General features: G+C 33.2%; 1 protein-coding gene across 5 annotated transcripts; it reads right to left on the bottom strand.

Annotated features, from left to right (window-relative positions):
• Positions 1–3046: 3046 nt before the first annotated feature.
• LOC139893344 (protein DEFECTIVE IN MERISTEM SILENCING 3-like) lies at positions 3047–9456 on the bottom strand. Of its 5 annotated transcripts, none has more exons than XM_071876503.1 (11): positions 9322–9456; positions 8541–8684; positions 8343–8457; positions 8032–8257; positions 7749–7940; positions 6770–7090; positions 6296–6521; positions 4295–4374; positions 3942–4123; positions 3789–3845; positions 3047–3432 (listed from the first exon to the last, which is right to left on the bottom strand). In XM_071876503.1, the coding sequence occupies exons 1-11, from the start codon at positions 9343–9345 to the stop codon at positions 3392–3394; spliced, it is 1608 nt and encodes a 535-aa protein (XP_071732604.1). In that variant the 5' UTR covers positions 9346–9456; the 3' UTR covers positions 3047–3391. The 5 variants fall into 5 exon arrangements, with proteins under 5 accessions (XP_071732604.1, XP_071732605.1, XP_071732606.1 ...); XM_071876504.1 differs by having other exon boundaries at positions 3942–4119; positions 4300–4374; XM_071876505.1 differs by lacking the exons at positions 3047–3432; positions 3789–3845 and having other exon boundaries at positions 3948–4123; positions 4300–4374.
• Between the last annotated feature and the right edge of the window lie 2629 nt (positions 9457–12085).

Below are 12085 nucleotides of genomic sequence, written 5' to 3'. Positions count from 1 at the left end.
TTATTGGAAGTGCTATTGCTCTTAAGATTTTGACACTTGGTTTTTTTACCACTTTGGGCTGGTGTTCTTATTACTGCTTTTGATTGGTAAAGTTTATTCATTTTTTTTATGTTAATTTAATTGATTAATTGATGTTTTAATGTGTTAATAATCCTAGAAGTTAAGGATAGTATTTTTTTTGTTAGGATATGGATTTTTTTTTTGGATGAATTGTGTTTTCAGGATTTGAATTGTGTTTTGATGATTTGGGTGTATATCAAAATTTTGTCTTTACTGTTTTTAGAATTGTGTTTTGATGAATTGTGTTTTCAGGATTTGAATTGTGTTTTGATGATTTGTGTTTCGGATGATAGAGTTAAGATTTGGTTGAAGTTTTTGGATAAAAGTCAAACACAAACATGTGTTGGGATGATGAACATGAAAGGATGAGGGTGATGGTGAAAAGATAAATAAATAATAAAGAAAAAAAAATAAAAATATAAAAGACTAAAGTACCCTCACATGCTCATCACGTGATTGAAAACAACGACTGAAATTAATAGAGAATAGACGGAAGGATGAGGAATGTAAAACGTCCAAATATTAGGGACGAGGGATGCACAAAAAAAAGAAAAAGGACGAGGAGTCAAATTTGATGTAAACATCAGGGACGAGGAATGAAATTTTGTCCATAAATAAATTAAAACATGACATCCTGTATTCCTGTGACAAATGTTAGATTTTTCTTTGAGTTTTTCTTTTAAAGTTTTAAAGTTGATCAATTTTTACAATATTTATAAAAAAAAAATAAAAATTTAACCACTTTTTTTCTACTATTTTATTTAAAATCTTTTATTTTTACTGTTTTTTTTCTCTTTTCTTTATAATTTTTTTCAACTGAACACTTTTACTGTTTTATTAAAAAGAATATTCAAAATATATTGATTTTAACTATTTTTTTTAGAACGGCAATATCGGCATTGAATCCTCTCATTTGCCACTCACGCACCCGTTAGGAAGAAACTCCTCGCATCCATCGCGCAAAGCGTACCCGGAATGCTTTAGGTTAACTGCTTGGTCCGCACAAAGTGAAGGATACCAGAGGCACAACCTTTGGAGAAAACTCCCCCCTCCCCCGGATTTGAACCTGCACCTATTTTTTCTAGGATACAGGCCCACAAATAACTGAGCCTTTTTACCACTCAACTAATAGTTCGGTGGTGATTTTAACTATTTTAATTATTGATTTGAAACATATTTTCTTTTTAATTTTGTTAAGGTTATTTACGTTTAAGTATTTAATTAAAACATAAATTATGTATAACGAAAAGCTGGATAATTATGTTATATAAAAAAAAAGGAGTTTGCCGCCGCAACGCGCGGCTTACCTCAAAACTTGTTTTATATTATACGCCGTACATGATCATAGTAATACTCGTAGTAAATTATAATATGAGCTACAAATTTGTTGATTTTTGATGTGATATTAGACGGCATCTATGGAAAATGGTTGAGGATTAGATATATTTTATTTAAAACACAATTTACAATTATTAAAAGTTGGTTGATCCGGCGATGATGGCTTCTTTCCATAGCTGTTTTCGTGGTGAGTTTGACCGTAGTTGTTTGGTCACTTTTTACCGTCGTGGTGAGTTTCTCCCCTACGGTAATTTGAGATTAGATTCGGCGATCATAGTCTCTCTCTCCATCAACGTTCTCGTGGTGAGTTTGACTATGGTTGTTAGGGTCCTTTTTCCGGCCATTTTTGTTGTTGTCCGGTTGTCTTGATATCGTCGATACTTTAATCGATGGTGGCTTTCGGTGGTGTTGTGCCACCAAATGTAGCGATTTTAGGTGGTGTCCCAAGTCATTGAATTTTTTTGTTGAAAATACTTTTTAATTTGTATATGACACCACTAATTAATTTAATTATAGGACACTATATATTTTTTTTTGAATTTATAGTTTTTCCTTTAATATGTATATATAGGACACCACTAAATTTAACTAGCTAGATCACATGTATTTTTTTTGTATTTTTTTGATTATGTTGTGGGTCTAGATCGTTTCCCATTTTTTACTTTATTAAACATACTCGGGAGAGCTTAAACATGATATCTTCAGTTTTGTACCAACTTTCACGTCCAGTGGCTAAATTCTCCATCACACCAATTCATCTTAAGTTACTCTCATTCCCAAAGTGGCTAATCCAAACATAAATAAATGAAATTGTTGATATTTAAAGTAGATTTTGGAAAGAAGAAAAAAAAATAGATGAAAATATCTCAGCTTTATTACAATCACAACTAGGTCTTTGTCCTACATGATCACACAACTAGGTCTTTCATCTAGTTTCGTGTTCCAGAAGTGCATATGTCCAACATATAAGTCCAAGAGTCGATTCTTTTCTAAAACCAATTGGTGATAGAGTAACTTCCCCTTAGACTTATATACACACATTTGTTTTGTTCTACGACCGATGTTGGATAACTTCCCAACACATTATACCCAAATTTAAAGATAACTCTCAAGGTGGAAAGCTAATCTTATATCTATAGGAGGTAGATTGATTTTGATCAAATCGGTTTTACAGTGTGTTAGATTCTACTACATGTTCATTTTTAAACCTCCCGAACAAACGCTTCACCTTTTAGAGCACATTCAATCTTCATTTATTTGGGGAGTTTCTACTGATCAACGAACGAAAAGTAACATGGGTAAAATGGGACTCGGTTTTTGCTTCACGTGATAAAGGTGGCTTAAGCATCGCAAGTTTGAAAAGCTTTTAACTTTTTTTTGAAAGGCAAGTTAAGTTGTTGAATACTCTCATTTGCCACGCACACACGTGCTTTAGAGTGAAAACACGAACCGATTTACAGAGATCCGAACCTTAAACCATCATGAGGGGCAGGCGGGTCGGACCTGGGTACAAATCACTACCTTTCTAAAAGTCGAAAACCATACTCAACTGCAGCAGTCAGATCATACTGTTAACAAAGCCTTTGAAGCTCGACTAACGTAACTGTAAAATCGTGGAACAAGATATACAAACTACAATACCAGAGAATCATATCAACATGTTAACTGTTATAAACTAGAAAGCCCGGAGTTGGTAGTAAGTTTAGAAACTTCACCAACAAGGTCCTAATAGGTTTACACTCTGATGCCCAAATAGACCCATGATCCAAAAGTCAACTTGTTTGGACAATGGTAAAATGATTGAGCTGCCACATCATTGTTTTAATTCTTCCTGCCTTTTAGTAAGCAAGACGCATTAACTACAACTAGTTGACCCATATTCTGATTACATTAAGCATTTCATACAGAGCATTTGAGCCTCAGAGCTTAAGCTTATTTAAAATCTGCCATTAGCAAAAAAAAAAAAAAAAAAAAAAAAAAAAAAAAAACTTTATCATGGGTCGATCTTCCTTGAGGAGTTGCTTGCATCAGGTACTGCAAATTTTAATGAAAACGATTCATCAAGACATAGTTATAGATACATATACAATAATGCTGTGTGTTTTGGTTCATAAAGTTAATCACAGTTTATGGAGACTATTTTATACGAGTAATTGTAATATTAATATTGACTTGAAGTCTAAACCTGTTGAAGAAAACTAAATAAGTCTGAAAAAACGATTCATCAAGATATAGTTATGGATACGTATACAACCATGATATTAGTGTAACTTACTTCTAAAATATCTAAATAAGTCTGAAAAAAACTATCTCATACTTGTTTATTCAGCCAAAAAAATTGCTTACTGGAGCACTAATTATAAAAATTAAAATAGTTATTAGATGATCACCTGAATGTGTATTCGTTGACGTGCCAAAATCCACTATAGTTGACATCAAATGATCACCTGATACAACACGTAAAAAAATATCTGCCAATATTATCAACAACATATATCAAAACTCAATGTCAATCAAAAGGTAAAACGATATATAAATCATACCAGTGGTGGCAGCTGCAACATCACATGTCGACTGTTCATTATTGGAGGTTGTATATACAGCAACAGAAACGGTACTCACAGGCGCACTAGCCTCACAAATAGATGAACCGCCTAATTTATTACGTCGTTGTAATAAATACCTAGTGGCGACCTGCCTGGTTGTTACATTTTTTTCTCTCTTTCTGGTTGACATTGTACTATTAAAAACTATTGCACCACAATAATAAATAATATAAAACATAAACATGGGACACAAACGTGCATTACATTACGACACAACACGATATATTATGTTACTACGTGTAAACGTTTAATTAGAAAACAGTACAAAGAAGATTAGCTTAGTAAGAGACCTTACTGAATTCGTGAAACCCTCATTTCCAACGACAGTTGAGTTAGATGTCTGAAATTTGTCCCCAAAATTGCAAGCTCCCTGAATCGAACGTAGTCATAGTAAATATTCGGGCTTAATTGTCCCACACGTTATCATTTGATAACTAATAATCGAACGACTGAAATTTTCTAACACCCCCTTAATAAATTTATTAATTTAAAAGTAAAACATCACTTTAAAAAAAATCATAGATTACATTACATAGATTAGCTTTAAAAATAATTACACTAACCAAATTACATAAAACTACATTAATAAAATTTAAATATAACATTACATCAAAACTAATCTACTCGTTGGGATCATCAGAATTATTGGAAGGTTCCAACTAAGGATTATTTTGGACAGTAAAATTTGAGGGAAGATTCCAAATGTGTTCGATAAGAGCATTTTGAAGTTGATGATGCACTCTCGACTCTTGTTGTTCTTTGTCCATGCAAAGTTGCGCGTCAACCCTCTGCGACCACGATCGTTGCGGAAGATTAGTCGAATTTGCAAGATAGTCTTCCTCAAGTTCACACATTGCACGCTTGTTGTCTTCGGTGATCATATTATGTAAAATCACACAGCAGAACATAATTCTTCGTATTTTGTTGACGTTATATGATCTTGCCGGATTTTTAATGATTCCCCAACGACCTTGAAGCACAATGAATGCTCGTTCTATATCCTTTCTTGCATATTCTTGGAATCTTTTAAATTTCATATTCTTTGGTTCAACCGGGGATTCAAACGACTTCACAAAAGTCGCCCATTCTGGATAAGTTCCGTCAGCTAGATAATATCCTTTATTGAACTGAACCCCGTTCACATTATACATTAACGCGGGAGCTTTATCTTGTAGTAAATCATTGAACAAATCCGATTGATCAAGAACATTGATATCGTTAGACCCTGCGGGTTCAAAGTAAGCGTGCCAAATCCACAAATCGTACGAGGCGACCGCTTCGAGCATGATTGTTGGACGACCTTGATCTCGTGGGTATTGACCTTTCCATGCTAATGGACAGTTTTCCCAAGGCCAATGCATACAGTCGATGCTTCCAAGCATCCCAGGAAAACCACGCAATTCTAGATGCTTTGAATGTAAACGTTGGACATCTTGTTGTGTTGGTTTTCTCAAATACTCGGTCGAGTATAAATGAAACACACTTTTACAAAAGTTGTCCAAACAATCATATTGAGTTTGTTGACCCATTTGTAAGTATTCATCAAACACATTGGTAGAATAACCATATGCTAATTGTAGTATAGCGGAAGTGCACTTTTGATAAACATTAAACCCAACAATTCCAGTAGCATCACGCCTTTGACGAAAAAAACTAAAGTATGAAGGTATTGGTAGTTGAGAGTAGGATAATATATCCCGACATATACGGAGAAATAACGACTTGCGCATCCGAAACCTTTTTCGAAAGGTATCTTCCGTGTATGTTGGTGTGTCAGAAAAGTAATCTTGCCACAAACGTTCGCCCGCGCCACGCCGATCTCTAGGTATGAATCTTCTAGGTTTGAATCTTCTAGCTACTTTTGGTCGTGACGATTCAGGTTCGGGTTCGGGTTCAGGTTCGGGTTCATCTTCATCTTCTTCCAAGCTTTCAATAAAATCGAGCATCGCAAGCGGATTGAAACAAGCACTGATTGCTTTAATATCTTCAATATCAGAATCTTCACTAGAATCACCAACTTCAACGTTTGGATCCATTACGTTTTTGAAAGGCTGCTGTATAAAAATATACGGAGTAGGTGATAACAATTGTAGTTGTAGTTGAAAAAAAGATGATAATTGAAGTTGTAGTGTGAAAAGGATGAATGAATGAGGTTAAGTCAGAGAAAGTGTTTGAGGACGATCCAACATGCCTGAACTACCCGCCCCGCCCGTTTTGCCACCTCTACTATTCTGGTTTCTTTTTGAAGCACTAACAACTCATGTTAAACATGACATCAAATCAGATGTTACCTGCATTGTATACGGTGAACTTTGTGCCATTAAACCGATAAATTCTTGCTTTTTGACTTCGAACTTGTTCTTGACTTCACCTAACGCTTTTTCCTCACTTTGTATATCTTCCATTAATCTTTCTTTTTTCCATTTATGTTCCTTCATTTCTTTCTCCACTTGAAAGTAGGCCTCAGGTAAATAAGAAACTCCTGAGGTTATCGGGAATTTCACATCCATCTCTTCCCTAAATGAGTGACATTAACTTTTTTAGAAATAAATAAATACGAATCATATACATACATTTTTTAATCAAAATTTTTAAAAAGAACAGTTTTTAAGGTCAACAACCCAACCGCTGTTTCAACTTATACAAAATTTACTCAACCCCATAACACTTCCTATCAAACCAGCAATTCTGAGATGGCTCAAGGAAAAACAAAGAACTTTAATAATTAATTAATAATAATGTATTAATAACAACATTTAAATTACCTAGTGCCAAGACAAAATACACCGTTACTCTTAATAATCCCTCCATCCAATGAGATGGCTCCATCATTTATGAAGGGAAGCGCCTGTAACATTTCGTTCCTTGTTTTATAAACTTGCAGCTGTGAAAAGAGTTTATAGAAAAGTGTCTCCCTTAAACCGTTTCCATCGTGTGTTAGATGGAACAAATGTGCGTTATCCATATGAATCATATTGACTGCAAACCCGATGAACCCTGGTGGAGTTTCACCGTTTGGTAATCTTGGTTCGGCAATGTCAAGCCTTCTTTGCGGGTCGTTAGGCAGATACTCACCAACATATGGCCTGTATACATACTCACAAACACATAAAGCATTAAAATATACACCAAAAAAAAAAAAAAAAAAAAACACTCCATCCAAAATATTTCATTGTACTAAAGATTAGGTCAGTCAGGCAGTTTAGGTATGGTCATTGTTGTAAAAAAAAAAAAAAAAACCTAATTACTCCCGATTACTCCTTTTTAAGAACAGGCCGATCCAATTTTCTAATCTCCGGAAAATTAATCGGCCAACATCGGTTAATGGGTCAATTGTATTTGTTAGTCAAAGTCGGTCAAAGTCTAAATTGGTCAACATCTTAATATGAATTTAAACTAGAACTCTATATTTTTGAACAAATGAACGATTATGTTTATGTTGTTAGACAATTATGTTAAAGTTTATGTTTATGTTTATGGTTTTCTTCTATATTTACACATAAACTTGAAATTTATTATTTAAATGTATAAAAAAATTCAATCCGATTAATCCCGGTCCGGAGTTGCCGATTACTCCCTCCAAAGTCCCGATATCAATCCACTTAGCAATAAGTGGGTCAAAATTGCCACTATTATGGAGTTACCTGTTTGACTTGTTAGAGATAAATTAAAACCCAAATCAACCCGTTTAGCAATAAGTGGGTCAAAATTGACACCTCTTCAGTACACAATAGGAACACATACCTCAAATTTTCAAGACAGATTACATTAATCCGTCCCTCTAAAGTCTGTCCTACGGCAGCCGCTAACCCATAAAAACCAGTACTTGTATTTATTCCACCTTCGTTGTCATACGTTACTAGACCTTTCACACCATCATATGTCATGCACACTAATATCATCATAATATCCATCCCAACATACTCCGATAAAAGCCTTCACTCCGTATAAGTAAAAAACAGTAAGTACCATTCTGATTAATACGTATCAAATAAAATTAAAATATTAAACTAATAATAAAACCAACCTGCTAAAATTATCATCATTAACTTTTCCAAGAGTAGCTACAACGCCAATAATATCTTTAATATGAGCAGCCTGATTTTTCTGACGTTTCAGCATGCAAAAAATGGCAGCAGCTGATTTCTCGTATTTCATAATACTTTCTATTGTTGCATTTTCACTCTGCATTTGTGAAAGATCCTCATCTACAATCATAGGTGCAGTTGATGAACGATACTTGCCCAAAGTAACTAAAAAAGTAACCGGAAAATTGTATAAGTTACTGAATGCAAGATAAAAAGTAAAAAAAAAAAAAATCATCAAAAAGAATACTACCTTGTGTATCTGTAATGACATCATCTAAACTGTGCATATGAGTTTTTAAAAGCTTAATATTTTCTTCGTGCAGTTTGATCTGCTTTCCTAGTAACATCATATCATTCTCAAGTTTCTGCAAATGTTAAACAGACAACTCAAGTTTAACATTCTACCATAAAACAAAATTTAGCAATAATTTAAAGTTCAATCAATAACCTTAGAAGGATCAACAATTGTTTCTGCTTGAGTGACTGCACCATTCTGCACTCCTTGATTTGCAACACCGGGCGATTCGTTTTGACCGGCATAGTTCATTCCAGATGGAACTTGTACACTTAATACTTTTGGACGACTCGGTATCTAAAACATTTCATACATCAGTAATTACAATTTGAGAGGTCATGGGTTCGATCCTTAAGGATTGACATGATTTTCTTTAAACCAATTGAACACCAATAATGGTGGTATATATTGACCCTATAGGAGGTTTTACCGGATTTGTTCACGGACTTCTACCAGGAACAAGGCCCGAATGGATGTGTTCCCGGGTACCGTCGATCGATCGGGTTCGGGTTTCCGCCCGAACGTGTGTGTTACGTGCAAATGATGAGGGTCGTTGAAATAAATAATGTACTGTGCCAAAAAATCGCCGTTCAAAAAAAAGTAATTACAATTACAATTACAATTATGTAACATTTTTCAAGGGTATGATCAGTAATTTATTTATATATTTATTTAATTGAACCGTATTTTACTAGTACAGAGGGCGTGAAATAAAATTCAGTTAACCGATGAGCAATTAAACAATTCATTACAGTCTAAAACCCTATAAATGCAAGGCTAGATTAACGTAGTAACATTAGTGATACAAATTAGCTCAACAAACTCAATTTCACATAAATTAATAAAAAAAAGTAAATTAGTAGTTAGGGTTCAGCATGCAAGTTAAAAATAAGAAATTATAGTAAGGAAATTTAAACCCTAACTAATGGGATACCTGTTGACTAGAAGAGGAATACATGGTAATTGAAGTAAAATTGGGGGTTAATGAGGTTAATCAGAGCATGCAATGTGAATAGTGATTACAGATTTATGAGACTGATCTAAAGTTTTTATTTCGGTAGGAATTGATGACTGTAAATGCAACGGAAAAATTGCTCAGTAAGACCACTGGTAGCCGTGAGGCGGCGTGGGTTGGTTTAGGTTTTTGACGACCCGAAAATTTCCGACCAAATTTAAACTTATTTTTAATATGAAATCGACATGATAAGTAAAGTCTGTAATTTTGAAATCTCAAAAATTTTGAACTGTGTTCATGTATACATGTAACTTTTGACTATTCCCAACGATTCACGAACATTGTTTGTAAATAAATATAGATATACAAATAAATGTAAGTACATATATAATAATAATTGAAAATAATAAAATGTAATTTAAACATAAAAAAAATTAAATATGTGAATTAAGATATAAAATAATTAAAGTGAAATAATATAAAAATATATAATTTCTATACATAATTATTATTATATGTTGAAAATTTAATATTCAATATTAGTTATATAATATACATTATATAGTATTATTACATAATCAACAACATGTAATACTAATGTACTGAATTAGTTATTAATATAATTGTTATAATAAATTAGTAATTTCTTTCAATATTAATATTAATACTATTATCATTAATATTATTTGTAGATAAGAAGTTTGATATATATAAAGTGATAGATTATTATTACTAATAATAAGTATTATTATAATTAGTATTATTATATTATATTACAAGTTAAGGTATAAATGTTGTATTATGATCATTACTTTCATTAAGGTTAATATTAATATTAATATTTGTATTATTAGTATTATTATGTAAAATGAAATTTGATATGTATAAGTGTTATATTATTGTTATTGTTATTCTTACCCTTAACAATATTAAGTAGTGTTATTAATAGTATCATTAATAGTATTATTAATATCATTACTTTTATTATTACTAGTATGAATTTTGATAAAATTATTATTAATACAATTATTATTATTATTATTAATTCTATTATTATTAGTATTTTTATTAAAAATTAATAATATTAATGGATGATATTAATAAATCTATAATCAGTAATTTATGTTATGGAATTTAATATAACATATATAAAATACATATATACTTTGTATATGCAGGTAAATACATATATACTCCGTATGTAAATACATATATATGTGTATTCTGTTTGATGTCCCCATCCTTCTGCTCAATTTGTCTAGCTAACTGTTAAAGGTGTCGATTTCAATTCACATGCAGGATCCAAAAAATCGTACAAATCAAATTTCCAAGTTTTAATTTTATCTGAATATGTTACAAGTCTCCATCCAGTTTTATATTTTTTCTACTGGCTTCATTCTCATTCGATTCATCCTGTCGGCACACAATAATTTTAAAATAGCAATCAAATGTCCTTTGATTCTGATTTCAATCATTCAGCAACCAACCCAAGAACTAAAACCATCACCTCTACCATCACCTAAACCCGATAGTTAAATCACATAAAATCATCATTTATCACAAACATCATCGTCTGCTATTGCTTGATTTATGTTTTATACTTTGAACAAACAACCATCTGGCCACCTTTAACCATCATTAGAGACCACCACAAAGACACCGTGTAACACCACCATTGATTACCATTCTTTCACTATAAATAGAACCGCCACTTTTATCATCTATTCCTCATCATCCCACGACCCTCCCACTCTCTCTCCTCTTTTTCTGTTTTCAAGTCGAAAGTAAATCATAATAACCACCACCTGCAAACCATGAAATACCACCACGAAACCATTTACACCTGCTACATCCACTGCCATTGCGTTTCCGTGTCATTCAAAAGCGCCTGCAGCTGCTAGTCTTCTTGTTCTCGAACACCCTTTAACCACCATAATTGAAAACCATCTTCCACAGTGATCACCACCACTACTGATATATTTTTTTATTGGTTCGTTTCTGCTTCAGCTCAACCCATCGCCATCAATTAAATACAAAGAAACTGTTGCACGCTTATTTTTCTTAATCCACGATGACAGCTATCCTTTATTTTTATTTATAATCGAAGTGAGATATCTGCTTTTACTTTCTATCATCTTTATGGCCGACATATACCTAATCCGGAAAATCATTTATTAAAAACAAAGTAGTGGGATGGAGTAGGGTCGGTATAACAAAACGAATCCTTGATTAACAAGATAGACATGTTGATGTTGCTCAATAACATCATATATATCCATCGCAATATCACTAAAAACGCTCTAGAATCGAAGATGATGAAGGTGTTCTACAAGCTATAGGCCAAGATGTACAAATTTGTATCGGAAGAATGATTTACAAAGAATTTTGATGATTTATGACATTGGTTGATCCCGATACGAGTTAGGGTCAAGATAGCACTCTAAAATGATAAAACAAAGCTTCCAAGGTGTTAGGCTTCGTCCAAATGAAGTAATATTGAAAAGAAAACGAAACAGTCGAAATCAGCACAACAGGACGCCGTCCTGGAAGGTGGGACGCCGTCCTGTCTTTCAATTCAGGACGCCGTCTCGGAAATTGGGACGCCGTCTAGCCCTTTATACCGGGACGCCGTCCTGCCCTTTGGGACGACGTCCCGTAGTAGGTATAGCCGACTTTTTGGCTTTTTACCTACTCTCTCCACTTTAAAACTTCAATTTTTTAGAGACTGTTTCATCAGAATACG

This window comes from Rutidosis leptorrhynchoides, chromosome 2, assembly GCF_046630445.1.
Source record: "Rutidosis leptorrhynchoides isolate AG116_Rl617_1_P2 chromosome 2, CSIRO_AGI_Rlap_v1, whole genome shotgun sequence".
Classification (NCBI taxonomy): Eukaryota; Viridiplantae; Streptophyta; class Magnoliopsida; order Asterales; family Asteraceae; genus Rutidosis; species Rutidosis leptorrhynchoides.
Note: the sequence above shows the minus strand (reverse complement) of the source record. Positions and strands in the feature narration are given on the sequence as shown.